The sequence below is a fragment of the Camellia sinensis genome, chromosome 10 (genome assembly GCF_055761805.1).
Source record: "Camellia sinensis isolate YWXY chromosome 10, ASM5576180v1, whole genome shotgun sequence".
Taxonomy (NCBI): domain Eukaryota; kingdom Viridiplantae; phylum Streptophyta; class Magnoliopsida; order Ericales; family Theaceae; genus Camellia; species Camellia sinensis.
In genome coordinates this window covers 26850469-26874975 of record NC_138970.1, presented here as the reverse complement: position 1 = coordinate 26874975, position 24507 = coordinate 26850469, and the positions used below count along the sequence as shown (strand labels likewise).

General features: G+C 32.8%; 1 protein-coding gene and 1 long non-coding RNA gene across 2 annotated transcripts; both read left to right on the top strand.

Annotated features, from left to right (window-relative positions):
• The first annotated feature begins 7907 nt into the window (after positions 1–7907).
• LOC145800240 (uncharacterized) lies at positions 7908–8429 on the top strand. Its single transcript, XM_082889898.1, has one exon. The coding sequence runs from the start codon at positions 7908–7910 to the stop codon at positions 8427–8429; it is 522 nt and encodes a 173-aa protein (XP_082746024.1).
• An 8837-nt stretch (positions 8430–17266) lies between these two features.
• LOC114294863 (uncharacterized) lies at positions 17267–18674 on the top strand. Its single transcript, XR_014341859.1, has 2 exons — positions 17267–17483; positions 18075–18674. It is a non-coding gene; the product is annotated as an uncharacterized LOC114294863 (long non-coding RNA).
• The last annotated feature ends 5833 nt before the right edge of the window (positions 18675–24507 follow it).

Here is a 24507-nt window from a genome sequence, read left to right as displayed (position 1 = left end):
AAATCACTAATTAGAAGTTTTAACAATAGTTTAAAAAAATCATAACAAAAAAGTCATAAATTTTCAACTTTCAATAATAGTTTGACAAGTTCGTCACAAAAAAGTCGCTAATTGCAAATTTTAGTGACAATTTGTAACAATCGTGACAAAAAAAGTTACTAATTGTCAATTTTTAGCGACATATGCAAAAAATTGTCACAAACAAGTATTTTTAGCGATGATTTTATTAGGACTTATTTTCAATAAGACTTTATGGAAATTATTGGTAGTTTACTCAAATTTTTTTAGAGGGCAAATTACACTAGTAATCTCTACATTTTGGATAATTCTATTTTTATACACCATTTATACTTTGTGAACATTATTTCTTAATTCATGCACTTATTAATTTAGTTACATTATATTTTTCTCATTTTATCCATCAAAAATTTCAAATATACCCCTAACCTGTAATTTGTACACACACAACACAAAACACATTTACACACATCACACCCGTAACTTCGACATATCCAGCAATAATTCGGCACATTTTCAACAATTCTTCAGCTCTATTGAAACCTACATTGAGCTCCATTGCATTATCGGATGTTGATAATTTTTACCCGCCTATTTTACGGTTATTATAGAATAAACTTGAAAAAATAAGTTGTAGTTTTACCATTTTCGATGGTCATTTAACCTTGGTTGGCGAAGAAACAAAAATAACCTATTCGATATTGATTTTTAAAACTAATTGGATTTATTCAGAATCAACATACGAAGCAAATGATTTCGTTTGATACACAACTACCAAACAACCCACTTTCTATACATCTGAAATGTATAAACCGAATAAAGGAAGATATTTTAAAAGATAATTTTCAAAATAAATGAAATAATTTTTGGCTGTTGATTTCTGAATAAATTGCACCTGTTCAACACCGATGGTGCTACATACACCAATTGGTATATCAACTAGTATACCAACATATGTATGACATTATTAGTTCAAAATTATGACCCCATCCATTATACAAATTATAAATACCCAAAACCTTTAAAATTATATCACATCATCTGTTAGTACACTAATTGGTATATCAATTAGTGCATATAGCATTATTCATTTGACACTGGTTTTTTGAATGAGGGTCGCCAAAAAAGAAAAAAAACAAATTAGCTTCTGTTCATAAAAGATCACATTTTCATCATTACATTGGTTATAAAAACAGTAATATTCTTCTCTAAATTTACACATATATTATTTTGCAAATCTTTTATTGCACAAATAAAAAATGACAGGAGGAACAATAAAGTTCAACCATAGCGAAAGTGAAAAACAATGGAGAAGCAATGTGGGCCTAAGCACTCTACCAAGGGTGGCCCAGTGAAGAATACAGTTCTCTTCGTAGGGGTGACCCAGGTTCAAATCTTGGCAGGTACGAAAAATGGTTGATTTTCAGCTAGCTTTCTTTGAGATCTCGCACTGTATTTTGATTGACCTTAGACGCTTTTTGTGGCGTGTGGCTGAACTCTATTGGTGTCTCGATGGTGGGTCCCTTCCTAAGGATTGGGTTAAATCTGGTTGGCAACTGGATACCACGGGGCCAGGGCCTACGGATGCAATAACGATACCATAGAGCATCTTTTTCGAGTTAAAAAAAAAATGTAGGCCTTAACACGATATGTTTTTGGATTTTTTTTTTCCTTTTTGTTTTTCCAAAAGATGTGCAAAATTTTATGTCAAAGATATATATAGAGAAAATTTAGTTTTAAGATTAGTTATGTATTAATGTTTATAGAGGTCATTTTGTTTAATGATAAAATTATAATAAAAATTTAATTCCAGTATACAAAGACTAAGTGGGATGTGAAAATAGAATTACTCCTACATTTTGCCTCTAGTGTCATTTTAGTCTCTACACTTTCAATTGGCTCAATTTGACCATTGATTTTATATTTTGTGTCAATTTGGTCTAGTATTTTTACGAAAAATAATCGCTAAATTATTTGAGATTAACTCACTGAGTTGAACAAATTTATTATTTCGACTCTAAAAGCATAACATATGTCACTTTTGTTTGGGATGTAGGTTGGCTTTTTGACTTTTTGATTATTTTAGCCTAGGTTAAAAAGCCTCATTTGGGATGAACTTTTTGATTTTTTTGACTTTTGTAAAAGAAAAAATGAAATGATTATGGTTTGGATGTGATATTTTGTCTTATTGACTTTTTAACCTATTTTGTCATTTTGTCGCTATTTTAGCCCAAGATTGAGATGCCAAATGAATGCTTATATGCATATTTTTCATTAAAAAATACTAACAATTGTTAGTAATTAGACTAAATTTAGGCAAAATCATAAATTTATGACCAAAATTGAGACAATTAAAGTTACAAGGAGCAAAATGATACAAAGATCAAAATATAGGGACTATGAACATAATTTGCCCAATTGTAAATGGAAAAAGACCAAGTATAAAATTAGAGGGACAAAAATAAAATTCAAAATAAACTACAAAACCGATCAAAGTAAAAGTAAATTGTGTAATTTACCCTAAAGATTACCAAAGTATGCTGTTACAATGAGGAAGGGTTTCTTTTAAAAAGATATTAAAGGAGAAAAAAAATAAGGTGGGGTTTATTTTGAGTGTTGCTATTAGCATTTCATTTATTATTTTGTACCCTCCATTTTTTGATTTTTTTATTACAATAAAACCTTAAATGAAATTACAAAAGAGAATATTAATCATTTTAAGACACCCTATCTCACAATTAAGGCTATATACCTACTAAATCATGAGATATGGTTTATAAGAGCACCTATCTCTATCACTACCTATCCTTCTTCCTCAAATCCCACCTATCCTCAAAACCTTGAAAACTTTTCGGCAGTAACGACAACCATTTGATTACATACATTTTTATGGCAATAGCAATAACAATGGCAATGAGTGAAAGTTTTTCCGACAACCACAACTTCCATGAGACGAGAGAAGGATAACAATGTAAGTTTAGAGGAGGTTCATACTTTTGATCTTGTTCTTAACTCAGAAGAGGTTGGGTTTGTAAGGGTAAGTTTCTTGAAAAACACAACAAAAATAGTGAAAAATGTTTGTATTTTTTTCGATACTAAACTTTAGAACATATGACCAAAATTCAGGAATATAGGTCCGCACATTGAAATTTGATATACTTTGAAGGGTTAAAATTGTTTACATTTGTGGGAGCTTTTTTTTTTATCAAGTTCGGAAACACATGCTTGAACATTGGTTATTTGTTTGGGAATACAGGCCCAAACATAGTTTATTTGTTCGGGAACACATGTTTGAACATTCTCAATGAAAGAGAGAGGAAAGAGACTTTGAGGGATTGGAGAGGAGTGAGATTGCGATTGAGCAAAATGCGAATTTACTCCTTTTGAACTATACATACACACACACACACACACATATATATATATATATATATACATACGTTTGCTATTTTTAGGGTTTTGGGTTAATCAAAGAAATGAATGGAATTGAAGGAAGATATAGGCACCTAATGCGAAGAAAAAAGTGAAGATCGCAGAGAACACATTCTTTACACCAATCGATTAACTTTAGAAATATTTTTCTTCCATCGTCATGAGAGAGAGAGAGAGAGAGAGAATGGGTTTTGGGGAGTTTTTTTTTATTAGGAATTTGGGAGATAATGGTTTTTTGAGGTGTGGGGGTGAAATTTTTATAAGGATAATTTTGGTATTATTTTGGAGAATGAAAGAAATTTTAAAGGTTTAAAAATTTATAAGTAAAAGTCTAAAAAAATGAAGGTCCAAAATAATAAATGATGTCCTAATAGCAGCAATCTTTATTTTTGTTGTAGTTTTCATAAATTTTTCTGTTGGGTTGAGCTCCTCCCCCACTTGAATTGGATTTCAGTCTGAGCAACTGATAGTCATTACATCAATACTTTTGTAAATTAATTGTTTAGATTTTGTTCATCTCACAAATTTAATATGGGTAAATTATCAATAGGTTATAATAATTGGATTTAATTTCTATCAAATCCTATTAAAAATAAGTTTTAATAAAATCGTCGCTAAAAATAATTTTGTGACGAATTTTTTGCATATGTTGCTAAAAATTGACAATTAGTGACTTTTTTTTTGTCACGATTTTTATAAATTATCGCTAAAACTTACAATTAGTGACGTTTTTCTGTGACAAAATTTTCAAACTGTCGCTGAAAGTAAAAAATTAGTATTTTTTTGTGACAATTTTTTTAAATTGTCACTAAAACTTATAATTAATAATATTTTTTATGATACAATTTTCAAACTATCGCTAAAAATGAACAATTAGTGATGTTTTTAAATAGTGTTTGATGAAAAATGTCATTAATTCTTACAAGACCTATTGAATAATAAATTCACCTATTAAGATCTATACGTAAAAGATTTGATGCAATATTTAATAGGTACATAAAAGCTAAACTTTTAATTTACAAAAATTGCCAATGTGACACAAATTTGTTGTTCGGATTGTTCCATACCGTCCAAACTTGGACTATGAATAATTCCTTCTTTTGTGTAAATTTTATCATTGTATTTCTAATTGCATTAAGAATTTTCACTTTCAAATTTTCATATTATGTTTTTTTTTTAATTTTATTGAAATCAGCTAATAAAATATTCATTCACTTTTTTCAAAGTAATTGAAGGGTTAGCATTTAATTAAAAAAAATTCATTTCCTTTTGCATGGACAATTTTGTCATTGATTCATGTTTAATTTCGTAATGGATCTTATATATTGAACTAAATTGAGACACATTATGGAAAATTAAAATGCAAAATTAATACAATTCAAATTACAATGACCAAATTCAGTTAAAAAAAAAAAACTATAATGATCAAATTGAGGCACAAGACAAATTTGATTATGTTTAAATTTATAGAAATTAAAATTAAAGAATATAATACTCATTAAAAAGTAAAGAAAAGAAAATTAAGTTTAAATTTAGTAGTTTAGATAAAGCTTTTAATATTAAATTTGAGCATACTACACAAGATAAATTTAAAATAACAATATAAAATAAGCACTTAATTTCCTGTGATTTTAGGTTGTTATAGACGACTCCCTTAATGTTTAAAAATATCACGGACTCCTTTCCTATGATTTTGGACTTATCTGCAATTGTTGCTTCTTCCATCCAAATAAACAAAAAGTGGGCTTTGTTTGACAAATTTTCCTCCAAAAATGGTTTGATCAAGGACCAAAATGACCCTATCCTGCATGTGATTTGAAATGGATGTTATACTCCACCCAAATTGGAGGGAAAAGTGAAACTATCATGGAACAATTAGTACTCCATCTCCTTTTTATTTTAATTTATTTTAATAAAAAAAATTACTTAAAATTTTAAAAATATTCACTAAAAACAAAAAATACAAAAAACAAAAAACTTAATTTTCAGAAAATTGCAACCAAGCATAGTAAATAAAATTATGAGAATTTCATATTATTATATGCCTTAGTTATGACGTGTGTGAATTTTTATTATGATCTATTGTGGTGTTAGTTATGATTTGGTTATAATTCGATTATGATTCATTGTGACATTAGTTATGACTCATTGTAACATTGATTGTGAACTATTATGATTAGAAAAATGATATCCACATATAAAATTCATACAAAAAACACTATAAAAATAAAGGGGCTGTGGCTTCATTGCAAATATAAGACATCTTTATGGGTGTTTTGTTTTAAAATAAAAGGTTATCATTTAGTTATATCATTATGTATAAAAATTCTATATGAGTTTTATGTTTTTATTGTTGGAGAAAAATGGTTGAATAAGAAATTGCCTCATAAATGTGTATATAACTCACACATTTAAGGCTCATCAGTTTTACAAAATTGATTGGCCAGTTTTGCTAGCATTAGTTGCCAGCCTTGATGGCTAGAGGCTCCTCCCCTCTCCCCCATGGTGTATAAAAGGAGGCCCTATTCATTGAAAAGAGATATAGAATTTTTCCTTGACATCCATACATTGTCAGTCTACTTCTCCTATAATTTTCTTCCTGAGAGAGAGTGCTGCCGTTGCCCGTTCGCTAAGATAATCAGAAGGTGCTTCTGTTATAGTTGGTAAAAACCGTTGTATCTTGGGAAGTAGATGCCGGCGTACCTCCAGCACCCAACGATGAGGCGGCGAATCTATTTTAAGGAGACTGTGGTATCACACAGGTTTCGGTTTGCTTCCTTTAACCATTTTATATTTTATCTGTATTTTATTCAGCATGTTATTTTTCCTGGGATTGAAGGTTTGTTTTGTTCATCTCATAATTTTGCGATATGCAATATGAAATTATGTAATGTGAGTAGTTTTTCCCAACAAGTTTAAAATAAATTCGACGTTTATCATAGAATTAGATTAATATATTTATAGGTGTGTGTAATAATTTTGCATATAATTGGCCACTGGTAGTACTAGCGAGTTAATTGGTTTATTAGATGCATGTTAAGCTTTTGATTTTGCCATTTTGTGTATGCTACTGTTTGGTCTTCCCATGGCATGGAATAGGCCACTGTTATCAATAGGGAAGAAGAGTTCCATTGGTGCAACATTAATTCACTGTATTTTCTAATTAATTTATTAATTTATGGTGTACCGGTTCATGCCTTATATTTCTAGATTTACATGCTTCTAGTTCACATGCTTCTAATTTACAATATAAATTACATGTTCATTCGGGTTTAATTTTTAGTGTAATTTACATTTCTAGCATGTTTATTAGGTAGTGAATTTTCATGTAACTTGTATCTATTAATCTTTAATTTAGGTGTGGAGTTGTAAAGTTTATAACTTGCCTATATTTAAATTCATGTTAATTTCTCTAGAATTATTTGCATGTTAATCATGTCATTTGCAATTCTTGCCTAGTAATGTGATTTAAGTATTTAGGAGTTATAAAATGTTTGTAACTTGCCTCAATTAATTACATGTTTAGTGTACCATAAGTTCATATGTAACCTTTACCAATTTAAAATATGGTTTAATTATATTTAATTTAGGTCTGTAACTTATATAGTTAATTACATGTTTATTATGTAATTAATTTTTTATAGTTTTTTTAGTTTAAATTCTAGATGTGTAACTTAAGGGTTGGTTTTAATCTTTACTTACAGTTATTTATTAGTTTGTTTGCTAGTACCATCCCCTTCAATCACTACTTTGCCAAAAGCAAAGAAAAGTTGAGGGATATTTTGTTGTATTTTGCTGCTAACTCTTTATTGCAGGAATACCTATGAAAATGGGAAAAAGGATTAATTTGGACTAAATATTTGAAGCAATTGTTTGTTTGGGTGTTCATTTGTGGTTATTCACCAATATGTAAAGCACGTTTTATTTGCTTGTAATTATTATAGCAATTTTGTTGTAATTGCTTGTACAGTTTGGAACTTAGTGTGTTTAACCTAGTTCATCCCTTGGAAAATTTAATTCTTAAAGTTGTTTCCCATGGACTAGGAATCAACATGCTCTTGAAAGTTTTGTCTAAGGTTAACTGGGTTTTAAGTGGGACCGGTGTGACCCCTCCAGTTTTCCTAGAAACTTTTCTGACCATGTTCGATTCTAGGTTGCGTGGTGAGGCTAGTTTTGAATTAAATTTCCAATTGTGGGATTTTCTAGTGTTAAGTTTGATTTCTGGAAATACAGAATAGTGAAAATTCTGCTGCAATTTTTTCGAAATGGCAACTGTCTCTGATGCTGCTAATGTTGGTGGGGATCCAAACCCCGGGGCAATTGGCTTGCCAACCCCTGCTGTGACCTCTGTGGTCAATCCTCCTGTTGTTACTCCGGCTGTTCCGGGAGGACCGCTCAATCATCACGAGCACCCGGAGAAGTTCACGGGAGTGAATTTCAAGAGATGGCAGCAGAAGATGCTGTTTTATTTGACTACTCTAAGCCTTGCGAGGTTTCTGAGTGAAGATGTACCAGCTGTAAAGGAGAATGAGCAAGATAAACAAAAGCTCATGGCTCTGGACGCTTGGAAACAAGCAGACTTCTTATGCCGGAATTACATTCTGAACGGCTTGGCGGATCCGCTTTTCAACGTGTTCTATGCCAAGAAATCCGCTAAGGAGTTGTGGGATGCCTTGGACAAAACGTACAAGACCGAGAATGCTGGGGTAAAGAAATTTATCGTCGGCCGGTTCCTGGACTTCAAAATGGTGGACTCTAAAACTGTCCTGAGTCAAGTCCAAGAGTTCCAAGTGATTCTACACGAGATACATGCGGAAGGGATGGTCCTAAGTGAGTCATTCCAGGCAGCTGCTTTGATTGAGAAGCTGCCTAACGGCTGGAAAGACTTCAAGAACTACTTGAAGCACAAACGAAAGGAGATGACAGTCGAAGAGCTTGTTGTCAGGCTCCGGATTGAAGAGGACAACAGGAAGAAATAATGGAGTACCTCCACTGTCAAAGCCAACATGGTTGAGCATGGTGAGTCCTCGGGGGCGAGGAAAAAACCACTGATAGGCAAAAGCTCAAAGTTGGGGGCTAGAGGAAGAATCTCCTAAAGGCCAGCCTACAAGCCAAATGAGCCTACTTTTAGGTTCGATGGCAAATGCTTCAACTGTGGAAGTGACGGGCATCGGGCAGTTGATTGTCTGAAGAAGAAGCCCTACAGGAAAAACCCTTCCCAACACAAAAACCGGGCACATATGGCTGAAATGGAGGAATTGTCACACGATGTGGACAACATGCATCTGTCAGCCGTCGTGTCAGAAGTGAACATGGTAGGGTCAAACTCGAGGGAGTGGTGGGTGGACACTGGGGCCACTCGCCATATTTGTGTAGAGAAGAGAATGTTCACAACTTTCGAACCGGTTTTAAACGGGGAGAAGTTGTTTATGAGAAACTCTGCAACCTCAGCTGTTGAGGGTAAATGTAAGGTGATCCTGAAGATGACTTCAGGAAAAGAACTGACTTTGAACGATGTCCTTTTTTGTGCCGGACATTCGTAAGAACCTTGTCTCGGGGTCTCTCCTAAGCAAGCATGGCTTCCACATGGTGTTTGAATCAGACAAGGTTGTGTTGACCAAGGGCGGGGTCTATGTGGGGAAGGGATATATGTCAGGTGGTATGTTTAAATTGAATGTAATGACACTTATCCCTAAGATTAATGAGAAAGCTTCTTCTTCTGCTTATATGCTTGAGTCCCCTAATTTATGGCATGGTAGATTGGGTCATGTAAATTTTGACTCTTTACGTAGATTAATCAAGTTAGATCACATACCATCTTTCAAGATTAATCCACAACACAAGTGTGAAACTTGTGTAGAAGCAAAATTGACAAGGTCTTCTTTTCATTCTATTGAAAGAAGTACCCAGCCTTTGGGTTTAGTGCATAGTGATGTGTGTGACTTGAAAGTTGTACAATCACGTGGTGGCAATAAGTACTTCATCACTTTTGTTGATGATTGCACTAAATACTGTTATGTGTATTTGCTTAAAAGCAAAGACGAGGCTATTGATAAATTTATTCTTTTTAAGAATGAAGTTGAGAATCAATTAAGCCGGAAAATCAAGGCATTGAGAAGTGATCGTGGTGGTGAGTATGAATCCCCGTTTGCCGAGACTTGTGCTCAATTTGGAATTATTCACCAAACCACAGCGCCTTATTCGCCTCAGTCAAATGGTGTTACTGAACGGAAGAACATGACGCTGAAAGAGATGATGAATGCAATGTTGATAAGTTCTGGGTTGCCACAGAACTTATGGGGGGAAGCAATTCTCTCCGCGAATTATATTCTTAATAGAATACCACGGAAGAAAGTGGACAAGACTCCATATGAGTTGTGGAAAGGTCACAAGCCTTCATATAAATACCTACAAATGTGGGGGTGTCTTGCAAAAGTGGCGGTACCTACACCCAAGCGAGTTAGGATAGGTCCAAAAACCGTGGACTATATTTTCATTGGTTATGCACAAAATAGTAGTGCATATAGATTTCTTGTGCACAAGTCTGATATTTCAGATATACACAAGAATACTATCATGGAATCTAGAAGTGCATATTTCTTTGAAGATGTATTTTCGTGTCATCCCCAAGACAGGGTTTCGAGTTCCATGAAAGAAATAGATGATCACATAGATGATCACATGGATGATCAAACATCTGATCAAATAACTGATCAAGTAGATGATCAAGCTGATGAAGTAGATGAGCCAAGAAGGAGTAAAAGGGCTAGAACCACAAAGTCTTTTGGTCTAGACTTTTTGACTTATATGTTAGAGAGAGAACCTCGAACGTTCCATGAAGCTGTGACTTCACCTGAAAGTCCTTTATGGAAAGAAGCAATTAAGATTGAGATTGACTCCATCTTACAGAACCATACTTGGGAGTTGGTGGATCTACCCCCAGGCAATAAGGCCTTGGGGAGTAAGTGGATCTTTCGAAGAAAGATGAAAGCGGATGGGTCAATTGACAAATATAAAGCTCGGCTAGTTATCAAAGGATGCAGACAACGAGAAGGCCTGGATTACTTTGATACGTATTCACCTGTGACAAGGATTACATCCATTTGCATGGTGATTGCAATAGCAGCTTTACGTGGTTTAGAAATACAACAGATGGATGTAAAGACAGTTTTCTTAAATGAAGATTTAGATGAAGAAATCTACATGGAGCAACCCGAGGGGTTTTCAGCTCCAGGAAAAAATAAGAAAGTCCGTAAGCTTGTCAAGTCATTGTATGGTTTGAAGCAAGCTCCCAAACAATGGCATGAGAAGTTTGACAATGCTATGTTGTCAAATGGATTTCGAATCAATGAGTATGATAAGTGCGTATATGTTAAAGACACTGACAAAGGTTATGTCATTTTATGTCTATACGTTGATGACATACTCATTGTTAGTAGCAATGATGAAATGATTAAAGCTACCAAAAGATTGTTAAACTCTAAGTTTGACATAAAGGATATGGGATTTGCAGATGTCATTCTGGGTGTTAAGATCACCAGAACATCTGGTGGTATTGTACTTTCTCAAGCTCATTATGTTAATAAGATACTTGAGAAATTTGGAAAGTCAGATACAAGTATGTTTAGGACACCGGTAGACTTAAGTCTATATTTGACCAAGAATAATGGTGAGAATGTCTTTCAACTAGAATATTCTCGAGTTATTGGGAGTTTGATGTATCTGATGAGTTGTACAAGGCCGGATATCGCCTACGCTGTTAGTAGGCTGAGTATATACACGAATAATCCTAATGTTACTCATTGGAAGGGCATTATGCGGGTGTTGGGGTATATCCGTTACACCCTGGATTATGGGCTGCATTATACCAGATACCCAGCGGTACTAGAAGGGTATAGTGACGCAAATTGGATATCTGATATAAAAGATCCCAAATCCACTAGTGGTTATGTATTTACCCTCGGAGGGGTAGCCATGTCTTGGAAATCTGCCAAGGAAACGTGTATCTCGAGATCAACGATGAAATCTGAGTTTATTGCTTTAGATAAAGCAACTGAAGAAGCTGAATGGCTTCGCCAGTTTGTTGAGGATATTCCATGTTGGCCGAAAACCTGTGCGAACTATCAGTATTTATTGCAATAGCCAATCAGCGATTGGTCGGGCACAGAGTAATATGTATAATGGAAAGTCTAGACATATCCGTCGTAGACATAATTCCATACAACAACTACTCTCAAATGGAGTTGTCTCTCTAGACTATGTCAAATTTAAGGACAATATTGCGGATCCGCTAACCAAAGGGTTAACTCGAGAGTTAGTAGACAAGTCGTCAAGAGGAATGGGGTTAAGGCCTTTAGTAAAGGTTACTGGAACGGAAAACCCAACCTAGTTGACTGGAGATCCCAAGATCTAGGTTCAAAGGGACAACCTAACTTCGTGTAACGAGTGAGTCACTGAAGAGGTAAATCCTTTTGCCTATTCCTTTATACAGTGATGCCCTATGGGGGTGGAACGTTAAGCTAATGCTTTTAATGACCTTAGTGATGTGGTATAATGAAATACCGTATCTAGGTCACCTATGTGAGTGCGAAGTGGGGCCATTTTTTTAAGAATTGCCAAGGTCGAATTCTTTAAAAACACTCACAGAACCAGGCTAGTGTTCCAGGGCCATACCGGACACACCAGTGAGAACAAGAACAATGGTTGGACTAACTCCTGTGTGAGGTCTATTGTCTCAGTTTACATAAATGGCAGAACAGTTCAAGACATCACGTTCACTGGTCAGCCAGTAAATCCGATAGGCTTTCACTACGAAAGGTTCAAGGCCAACAGCTACCTTTTCTGATGCAGGGTTAGTCTATGTGCTCTCTCTCTTTCCGAGTCTTTGTTGATAAACGTTGAGCGTTTGTTGTATTCGGTTAATTTTTATTCATGTGGGGGATTGTTGGAGAAAAATGGTTGAATAAAAAATTGCCTCATAAATGTGTATATAACTCACACATTTAAGGCTTATCAGTTTTACAAAATTGATTGGCCAGTTTTGCTAGCATTAGCTGCCAGCCTTGATGGCTAGAGGCTCCTCCCTTCTCCCCCATGGTGTATCAAAGGAGGCCCTATTCCTTGAAAAGAGATATAGAATTTTTCCTTGACATCCATACACCGTCAGTTTACTTCTCCTATAATTTTCTTCCTGAGAAAGAGTGCTGCCGTTGTCTGTTCGCTAAGCTAATCAAAAGGTGCTTCTGTTATAACTGGTGAAAACCGTTGTATCCTGGGAAGTAGACGCCGGCGTACCTCCAGCACCCAACGGTGAGGCAGCGAATCTATTTTAAGGAGACTGTGGTATCACACAGGCTTCGGTTTGCTTCCTTTAACCATTTTATATTTTATCTGTATTTTATTCAGCATGTTATTTTTCTTGAGATTGAAGGTTTGTCTTGTTCATCTCATAATTTTGCGATATACAATGTGAAATTATGTAATGTGAGTAGTTTTCCCCAACATTTATATCATCAAACAATTTACTTATTATATTTGTAAGAATTAACACTACAAATATCATAATTTTGATATGGTGTATATATTAAAATGACCCTATATATATATATATATATATGTATTTATAGTAATGTATTTACGTCTTTTATCATTTGTGGTAGTGGGTAATGGTACCGTGGGTAGTTGCTTGTGTACGAGGCGAGAAAAAATAAACAGTAAGATGAGAGAAATCTGATAAAGGCTGCTTGTTTGGTCTCGTTTTTTTAAAAACAGTTTTTAAAAAATTTTATTTTCTTATTTTTCATATTTTTTTTATTTTTATTGAATTTTTTAAAATATTTTAAGCAATTTTTTTAAAAAATTTTTAGACACACTTAACATAGATATACATAAAAAATATAATTTTTGTGAAAAAATCTTTTAAAAATTCAATAAATATCAAAAATACAAAAAAATATGAAAATTTAGTATATTTTTCATATTTTTATGTGTTTGTTTATTTTTGAAAATATTTTTTCACAAATTTTTTACTTTTTAGATACATCTAAGTAAAGTGCATCTAAAAAAATAAAACAAAATGCTTAAAATTTTAAAAATATTTACTAAAAACAAAAAAAAAAACAAAAAAACAAAAAACTCAATTTTTAAAAAATTTAATTCAGAAAACTTAAACCAAACACACTGACTGGTATTTTCAAAAAATAATTGATGATATCACCCAAATTTTGCAGTTGACTTAACGGTCAACTCACAGAGGGGGCATTTTGTAATGTAATTTTAAACCTCAAGAAAGGGGATGTAATTTCTAGAATGTAAAGGGGAAATTCATATTAAGAGTAAACTCAGAAGATGTTGATATAATTTACCCTTATATTTAATAGTTTAGATAAAGCTTTTAATATTAAATTTGAATGTACTACACATAAATTTAAAATAACAATATAAAATAAGCACTTAATTTCTTAAGGTTTTGGGATGTTGCAGATGATTCCATTAACGTTTAGAAATATGCACAGACTCCTCCCTTATGATTTCGACAATGGTAGGTAGCTCAAAATTTTGTGGCTCAAATAGCTTAAATCTGTCAAAACGACATCGTTTTGACAGATTTTGAGTGTAAAACGACGTCGTTTTGACAGATTTGAGCCATTTGAGCCACAAAAATTTGAGCTACCAAACATTTTCCTTATGATTTTTGACTTATCTGCAACTGTCACTTTTTTCATCGTAATAAACGGAAAATGGGCTGCATGCGCCCCATGTGCAAGTATTACTCTGTTTGATAATTTTTCTCTCAAAAATGGTTTGGTCAAAGACCAAAATGACCTTACCCTCCATATGATTTGAAATGGATGTTGTACTCCACCCAAATTAGAGGGAAAAGTGAAACCATCATGGAACAATTAGTACTCCCTCTTCTTTTTATTTTAATTTGTTTATTATTTTTTTAATTTTTTAACTATTATTTATTTATTATATTTAATCAAATATTCTATTTTTTTTTAAAAAAAAAATTTCTTCCACTCTATAGTGTCTTTTTTATTTTTTAATTTTATTGTTTAATTTTCTTTAAACTTTATTATATTATTTGTTAGGAATATTGACATGTTTTCTGCAAGCAACATTGGAGCAGGAAACACTTGATATGTATTTGTTTAATTTGTTTTCCACTTTATACTGTCTTTTTTTATTTTTTTATTTATTTTTTTTAAAACTTTATTATACAATTTGTTAGGAATATTGAAATGTCTCCTACAAACAATATCTGAGGGGAAACACTTGATTATATTATTAAACTTTATTATACAATTTGTTTATAGAATCATAATAAATTGATCTTTTCTTTAACAAATTAGTTTTATTTATTTTTTAGAAAAATAGAAGACAAAATTCAATCAAATACGATGAATTGGATTTCTCATGACATAATTTTTTGAAACTATTTTTAATGCTTAAATATATGTGAATATTTTTTTGATTATTTTTAGTGAATTTTTTTTGGTATTAATTTGTATTATTTTTATTGTATGATTTGAGTTAATAAAAACACAAAATAATATTTGTATGGTTTAATTTTTATTATCTGTATGGTTTATTATTATTTTTTATTTATACAATTTAAATTAACATTTGTGTAGTTTGAATGTTGTTGTTGTTGTTATTATTATTATTATTAATTTTGCACAATTTGAGTTAATATTTTTTTATTAGTCTTTACATTTTTTTAGTAAATACAAATAATATTTTCTGTTAAAAAATAATTCTAAATAATTTTTATTTACATTAATTTCAGATCATACAAATTATTTTAATTATGTAAGTTCTTTTATATATTTTTTGAATTATTAATTTAAATTTTTATTAAATATGTTAAATATTAGTCTTATTTTAAAGATTTTGTTGATATTGTTTTGAATAATATTAATTTTATAAAAATTGAATATATATATTAAAAATTATATGTATTTTATTAAAATAAAAATGAATAAAATTTGTTTAATTTTTTAATTAAAAAAGTGAGTTGAGTGATGTGATGTGATATATGCTGTGTAGAGAGAGAAATAGAGAGGAGAGAAGGAAAGTGCATTTACGTGACGTGTGTGTGGAGGTGAGTGCGTCTGTACCAGCAAGGGTAAATTAATTTTTTTGACATAGATGTTAACGGTGTGGCAATTGCAAATAAGTCTAAAACTATAGGAAAGGTGTCTCTATATTTTAAAATGTCACGGGATCATGTGCACCAACCCAAAATCACATGAGGGTTAATTGCTTTTTGCCGCACTTGGTAAGGCTTGGGGTTAAGACTCTAGATTTCAAGTTTGAATTCTTTGGGCCAATCTCTTGAGTGTAACGCAGTTGGTTAGGAGGTTAAGCCTCAAATTGTTGTTACCATAGCACTTGGTGTGGGTTCGATATTCCCCCGCTGCCTGAGTCTTGACTTAAGTAGAACTTGTCTTGGGGGTCGAGACAAATTCTCAGGTTATAGTTTCTTACTTGGAACAAACAACAAGATACCTTGATGATCTCTGGGAGGGGCTGCCTTGAACCTGCAGAAGAGTGGAGGATTTTCTTGTAACCAAAAAAAAAAAAAAAGGTACTTTTTGCCCAATTAATTATTTCAAAAAATCTTCACACTAAGGATGTTAGTTGAACAAAGATCTTAAAATATTACTTTTTTTTAAAAAAAAAAAAAAAAAACTCTACTTTACTTTTTTTTTTTTTTTTTTTTTTTAAAGATATCCAACCTTACTTTAAACCTTTAATTTCTAAATCTAAGTATAATAACCAACCCAGCTTAGATTATTTTTATGACATTTCTTTATTTGAATCCAGTAGCGGTCTATGGTTTTTTAAGGTCTCAAAATATCAAAATAAACTTTTATATCTAATTAAGTTTTTTAAAAATTAAGACCTTCCATAATTTTTTAAATTATTTTAAATTTTTTAATTATCACCCAAGTAACTTGATAATTGAACTATTCAAAAGAAAATTTTACAATTTCGACTTTTTGACGGGCCATTTTGGAATTGATTTGACCCCATTGTATCATCCATGTTGTCCATTAGAAATATTCCACAACACAAAGCAACCCATTAGTAATCAATATTAGTGCCTATGTTTCCTTTTCTCGATCATGACCTAAACTCCACTACGAAATAATTGAGGGAGAGACTATATATCTATATGGATAATCACTAAAGCTATCCATAATGTAATTGTATGATTGTGATTGAATAGCTATCCACAATGTAATTGTATGATTGTGATTGAATTAATGTATATTGAGATTCACATATAAAATAAATTTAAAATATATATTGATATTTTAAAATTAAATTTTGGGCATGCAATATTACTAATGAGTATATTTAATAGTTTTAAAGTATCATTAGATATTGCTCATTACAAAATACTTACGGGTGAAATAATATTGAGTTACCTTTTTATGTAGTTAAGAGATAAAAGATAATTCATCAAAAAATTTATCTTAAAAAGTGAATCAATGAATTACATTCATTGTGAATGCGACTCATATCTTACCAACTTTAAATCTATACCATAAGTTCACTTATACTGTGTTTGATTAGAGGATTTGGAGAGGGATTAGGAAATGGAAAGGAAAAAAGTGTGTGAAACTATGTGAAATTTAAGTATATTTTATTCACATTTCATCTACTTTCTCTATTTTCTTTTCCAAATCCCTCTTCAAATTCTCAAACCAAACATAATATTATTGAATTTCAAATTATATTTTTATGCTTCATAAAATTTTTATATTTCGAGAGTATCTAATAATTTCTTTATATATATATAGTCATTTTGTTTGGTCTACAAAACCATTAAACCCTTGGATGTATGAGACTGAAAGATGGGGGCGATTCTTTATCTGGACACCATATTGGTTCCTTTGAGCCTCTTCCTTACAATAGGATACCATGCCCTCCTATGGCACAACTTCAAGAACAAGCCCTTTCTAACCACCTTTGGAATGCTCGCACAAAGGAGAAGAGAATGGTTGCGAGGCATGCAACAGGCAAGCCCTTCCCCCAATCTCTTCACATTCATTTTCACACACACACACACATAAATATATACATATATTATGGTTTTAAATATTGACACATATATAGCATAACATAGTTTTAAATATTAATACATACTAGTAGCAATAAAATTACTTATTTATTGATTTGTTCGCGACACGTATTGTTTCATAGGCGATTAACAACTTAATTTACATCGTTATGATTAATTCATAGCAAATACAATTGATTCAGAGACTGCAAAACTCTTTTTTGTGACTAATCATAATTTTTAAAAATTCACGATCGCGTCACCTGATTCTTAATACATATAATTTTGTTAAATTGTTAATCACTTACTATATCATCTAAATTCTCAACACACTCCTGCAAGTAGTCAAACTATCTTTAAAAAATATGCCAAGCTCGTTTGTCCAAGTAATATACTTATCGAGTAGACAGTAAGGTGCAAACACATGATCTACTTTGATACCATAATAAATTATTAACTTCTAACTCATCAAAAAACTTAACCTATTAATACTTCTGATACAGTTATATCAGAACTAATACCAATTCATCTCCTCATACTGTGCTTTCAGGGTGATGATAAGATGGGCATGCTAGCAGTCCAAAGCTTGAGAAACACATTAATGGCCACCATCCTCACATCCACAGTCTCCATTCTCCTAACTCTCTCACTAGCAGCCCTAACCAACAGTACCTACACCGCCACCCACCTCTTCACCAACTCCATTTTCGGGTCACAGTCCAGCAAGATCCTAGCAGTGAAGTACGGCTCGGCCTCAGTGTTTTCTTCTGTAAGTTTTCTCTGCAGCTCCATAGCTCTCGGGTGCTTGGTCGATTCGAGCTTTTTGATAAACAATGAGTCGGGCGATCGGTTTTCGTCTCAGGGATACACTGAGAGGATGGTGGAGAGAGGGTTTGTGTTGGCTGTTGTTGGAAACAGAGTGCTTTGCATAACCTTTTCTTTGCTGTTGTGGTTGTTTGGGCCTGTGCCGGTGGTGGTGGGATCGGTGGGATTGGTTTGGGGGTTGTATGAGCTTGATTTTGCTGGGAAATTATCAAAAGTTTAGTGAGCAAGAGCTCACTTGAAAGTTATAAATATTGATCTTTATGTATATTACTTGTATAGAAATATATATGATCTTGACAATATACATGAATATTTTGTGTGCTAATTTTTTTTAAAAAAAAAATACTAAGAAATTTTATTAAGAAATATTTATATGGCCTAGATTTATTTTACACAAACTCACACTACACTCATTTAATCTCTACCATACACTCAATTTCTAGACACAAATCTGGGCACATAAGTCTAGTTCCAAAGACCTAGAAAAATGATGCTAGAAGCAACACAAAAATGGAAAATTATTCAATAATTCTGAAACACCACGTGTCCATATTTTAAACCAATCATCAATTACTTAGTCCCATGTTGTTTCTCCATTTTCAACATAAATCATGGGCCTCTCTTTCTCTTTACCAATCAAAATCTTGTGGAGTACTACGTGCCCATAATCCGAAAATACTGAATAATCACGCTCACAAAAATCTACCTAAGAGAGAGGAATCTTGTGTTTAGAATTTTGTTTGTGAATATCTTTATTTATCCTTGGAATTAGCATCTTATTTTCCTCATACAACAATACTTTTAACTTGTTTTTTTTGTTAAAATATTTATAATAAAAAAAAAGTCAAAAAGTCATTAACATGTTAAAAAAAATTACTAAAAAAAAGTCAAAGATGTAATTCATAATTTTCGATATAACTAAAAAAATCATTTTCAGACACATTAATTTTTTTTTTCACATTATAAAATCTAAAAAAATTCTAAAAACCTAAGCAATCCTGAAGTATGGCATTGCATTGTCCACATGTTGTTTCTAAGAAAAATCTTATAGGTAGACAATATTCACTCACCCGTATTAGATTAAAGAAAAAAGAAAAAAAGAAAGAAAAAAAGATAGTGAGTGAATTGAACCATGTAGTTTTGTCACCAACACAAGACTTTTAATTTAAATTATGTACTTTTGTTCAAAATGGTGGGTGGACTTAGAAAAAGTTGTGCTCACACTTCTGTGCTTCTAATTGGACAAACCCAACTTTTTAAAAGAATCAGGCCCAACAATATTACATTGAGCTAACCATTTATAGGCCCATCTACTCTGAGACTAGGCCCAAAAACGAAGCAGGAATTATTGGGCCCGTAAAGCCAACCTTCAGTCACAAAGTGAACTTGATGATAGTAATAATTTGCGAAACATTAAGGTGTGGTTTAGGATTGGTTCTTTAAGTAATTTTTTTGAACTTTTTTTTATAAAAAACAATTCAAAAAACTTTAGAATTTTAGAATCTACTCAACTAGATCAACAAATAAAAAAAAATTTAAAAAAAAAGTTAGAAATTTTTTTTAGAAAGACAAAAAAAAAAAAGTTGACTTTTGAGATTTTTTGATATATGTATTTTTGTATTTAGTGAACATTTTTTGAATATATATATATATATATATATATATTTTCTTTTTAAAATTTTTCTATACTAGATAAATTGAAAAGGTAATTTTTTTTAACACATTTAAAAAAAAATTGTTAAGAATAAAAAAATTCAAAAAAAATGTGACTTTTTTAGATGGATATGACATTATTTATGTGGTGTTTCAAACTAATTATGTAGTGAAATTTTTTGCAAGTATGACATATTAACTCACTTTTATTAGATAAATAGGAGATAAAGAATGACTCATTTAATATGTTTTGTAATTTTTTATTTTGTCAAAAATATTATGTAAATAATATCATATAATACTTTGAAAACATATAATAAATTTACATAGTATGAGGCTATGTTTGAGAACCTGAGTTTTTAGTCAAAAAGTTAAATTTATTTTCATTATTTTTTTATTTTTTATTTTTAAAAATAATTTCCAAATGAATCCTAATTGTTAAAGATGTGGTTGATCCATTTTGTGTCCCCTACATTGTACTACTACAAAAGAGGATTTATGAGACAGAGACGTAGCGGTTAGCAGTTTCAAAGCAACAATAATGACTGCCCAACAATGTTCTACCAACCCAAGCTATTACGCTCTACTTTAATGTCTTTAACACGACATTTGAACAAATCTCAAAAAAAAAAAAAAAAAAAAAAAAAAAAACACGTGACATTTGAAAGAAGGATATAACTGAGAGGTGTGACACTTGTTGTTAAAATTGTAAAATTAAATAAATAAATTTATGAAGAAATTAAATTATATATAAAAAATATATGCTGATAATTATAATTAAATTTTAACAGAAATACACAAAACAATAAAAGAGTAAAGAGACGAAACCGAAGCCTGCACGGAAGGAATTTCCTTAAAACAGATTTCGCCGCCTCACGGGTCGAGTGCTTGAGGAATCCCGGCGTCTGTCTCCCAGGATACGACAGTCAAAAACCAGCTACGGCAGAAGCACTTTCTGTCTACCTTAGCGAAAAAAAACAGTGGCAGCACTCTCTCACAGTAGGAATTTTTTGACAAACTGACTAAAGAATGGAAGAAACAATTTTTGTGTTTGAGATTTGACAGGAGGGTCTCAATTTATACATGCATAAGGGAGAGAGGAGAAGCCTCTAGCCTTTATGGCTGGTCATTAATACACCATTAACCTCTGCAATAAAAGCAGGAGTTACAAACCCCATTAATGCAGGAGTTACAAACCCCATTAATGCTCTATTAAACTCTGTAATAAAGGCAGAAATTACAAACCCCATTACTTCTTTCATGAAGCTAACTTCCTGAGGCAATTTCTCATTCAAATCTCAATGGTTTTTGGCCATCCTATTTGTGGTGTAAAGATCTCATTGCAAAGTATCTAGACCTACTTGGACCCAACACAATAGATGGTTGGGACCCACTTTAATATTTAATTAAAGTCACTAAAAAACTATTTTTTCCAACAATCCCCCACATGAATAAAAATTGACCGAAAGACTCAACAAACGGATATCGATCAACAATAATGACTCGAAGAGAGTTCAACGGACTAATCCCGACATCAGAGAAGTTAGCTTTTGGCTTTGAACCTCTCCCAGTGAAAACCTATCGAGTTTACTGGCTGATCAGTGAATAAGACATCTTGAACTGCTCTGCTGTTTATGTAAACTGAGACAATAAATCTCACACGGGAATTACTCCTACCACCATTCCGTTCTCACTGGTGTGCCCTATGTAGCCCTGGGCACTAGCCTGGTTCAGCGAGTGGTTTCAAAGAATCTTGGCCTACTCAATTCTTCTAGAAGCGGCCCCACTTCAAACTCACATATGTGACTCTACTTGAGTATCCTACTATACTCAGCTCAACAGCTTAACACACTAGAGTCATTAAAAGCTTAGCTTAACCTCTACACTTGCAGGTATCACTGATAGAAGGAATGGCTAGAGGTTTAACCTCCTCAGTGACATACCACCGTTACACGCAATTAGGTTGTCCCATTGAACCTAGATCTTGGGATCTCCAGTCTACTAGGTTGGGTTTCCATTCCGATAACTTCCAAAGGCCTTAACCCTATTCCTTTTGACGACGTTTTGACTAACACTCGATTTAACCCTTTGGTTAGCGGATCCGCAATGTTGTCTTTAGACTTTACATAGTCTATAGAGACAACTCCATTCGAGAGTAGTTGTCATATGGAATTATGTTTACGACGGATATGTCTAGACTTTCCATTATACATATTACTCTGTGCCCTACCAATTGCAGATTGACTATCACAATGAATACAAATAGCTGGCACAAGTTTAGACCAACGTGGAATATCTTCAATGAAATGGTGAAGCCATTCAACTTCTTCCGTTGCTTTATCCAAAGCAATAAACTCTGATTCCATCGTTGATCTAGATATACACGTTTGCTTGGAAGATTTCCAAGACACGGCTGCCCCACCAAGAGTGAACACATATTCACTAGTGGGCTTTGAATCCTTTATATCTGATATCCAATATGCGTCACTATAGCCTTCTAGCACCGCTGGATATCGAGTACAATGCAGCCCATAATCTCGAGTATAGCGTAAATACCTTAACACCCGCACAATGCCCTTCCAATGAGAAGCATCGGGATTACTTGTGTATATATTAAGCCTGCTAACCGAGTAGCCTATATTCGGCCTAGTACAACTCATCAGATACATTAAACTTCTAATTACCCGAGAATATTCTAACTGTGAGATACTTTCATTATTATTCTTGGTAAAATATAGACTTAAGTCTACAGGTGTCGATGACACACTCGTATCTGATCCACTAAACTTCTCAAGTATCTTATCATCATAATGAGACTGAGAAAGTACAATTCCGCCAGATATTCTGGTAATCTTAATTCCCAGAATAACATCTGCAATGCCTATATCCTTCATATCAAACTTAGTGTTTAACAACTTCTCGGTAGTTTTGATCATTTCATCGATACTACCTATAATGAGCATATCATCAGCATATAGACACAAAATGACATAACATCTGTCAGTGTCTTTGACATAAATACACTTGTCACATTCGTTGATTCTAAACCCATTTGACAACATTACATTGTCAAACTTCTCATGCCATTGTTTAGGCGCTTGGTTCAAACCATACAAAGATTTGACAAGTTTACAGACTTTCTTGCTTTGTCCTGGAGCTGAAAACCCTTCAGGTTACTCCATGTAGATTTCTTCATTCAAATCCCCATTTAAGAAAGCTGTCTTTACATCCATCTGATGTATCTCCAGACCACTTAGCGTTGCTATCGCAATCACCATGCGAATGGATGTAATCCTTGTCACAGGTGAATACGTATCAAAGTAATCCATGCCTTCTCTCTGCCTGTATCCTTTGATAACGAGTCTAGCTTTATACTTATCAATTGACCCATCAGCTTTAATCTTTCTTTTAAAGATCCACTTACTCCTCAAGGCCTTACTGCCTGGGGGTAGATCAACCAACTCCCAAGTTTGATTCTGCAAGATGGAGTCAATCTTACTCTTAATTGCTTCTTTCCACAAAGGACTTCTGGTGAAGTCACAGTTTCATGGAAAGTTCGAGGTTCTCCCTCTAACATATAAGTAAAAAAATCCGGACCAAAGGACTTTGCAGTCCTAGCCCTCTTACTCCTTCTTACCTCATCTACATATTCAACTTGATCATCAACTTGATCATGCAAGTGATCATTTGTTTGATTAGCTATGTAATCATTATCACCTTCAACCTCTTTCATGGAACTCGGAATACATTTTCAAAGAAAGATGCATTTCTTGATTCCATGATAGTATTCTTGTGTATATTTGGAATAGCAGACTGAACCACAAGAAATCGATACGCGCTGCTATATTGTGCATAACCGTTGAATACAAAGTCAACGGATTTTTAGGCTTATCCTAACCCTCTTGGGTTTAGATATTCCCACATTTTGCATGACACCCCCACATTTGTAGAATTTATACAAAGGCTATTGGCCTTTTTCGAAAATTCATATAGGGTCTTTAAACAATTCTTTGTGGCACAATGATTATGAAACTCTCAAAATCATATAACAGTAAATACATTCCCAGAATGTCATCAACCGAATTAGGCACCCAAATATATTTGGTCCAACCTATCACTCTAAAGCCAATAGTTTTACTATTAGGAAACATAAATCCAGTGTTCAATAGTCTACTATTCGGAACTTCATAACCTGGCCAGTAGTCTTATCACTAAGAATCACTAATTTCTCAACATGTGGTCAGTAGACTTTCTACTACTAAGAATCACAATGTCTTAACCTATGATCAGTAGTCATTTTACTACTAGGAATCACAACGTCTTAACATAGGATCAATAGACTCTTTCATTACTAGGAATCATCATGTCTTGATATATGACCAGTAGCCTCTCCATTACTAGGAACCATGATGTCTTGACATGTGATCAGTAATCTATTCACTACTAGGAACCACAATCTCATAACTATGTAGCTAGTGGTCTAACACCTCCTAGGAACTACCAGT

Excerpts from the sequence above, each read along its gene's own strand:
- LOC145800240 (XM_082889898.1), top strand. The coding sequence starts at position 7,908 with ATGCTGTTTTATTTGACTACTCTAAGCCTTGCGAGGTTTCTGAGTGAA.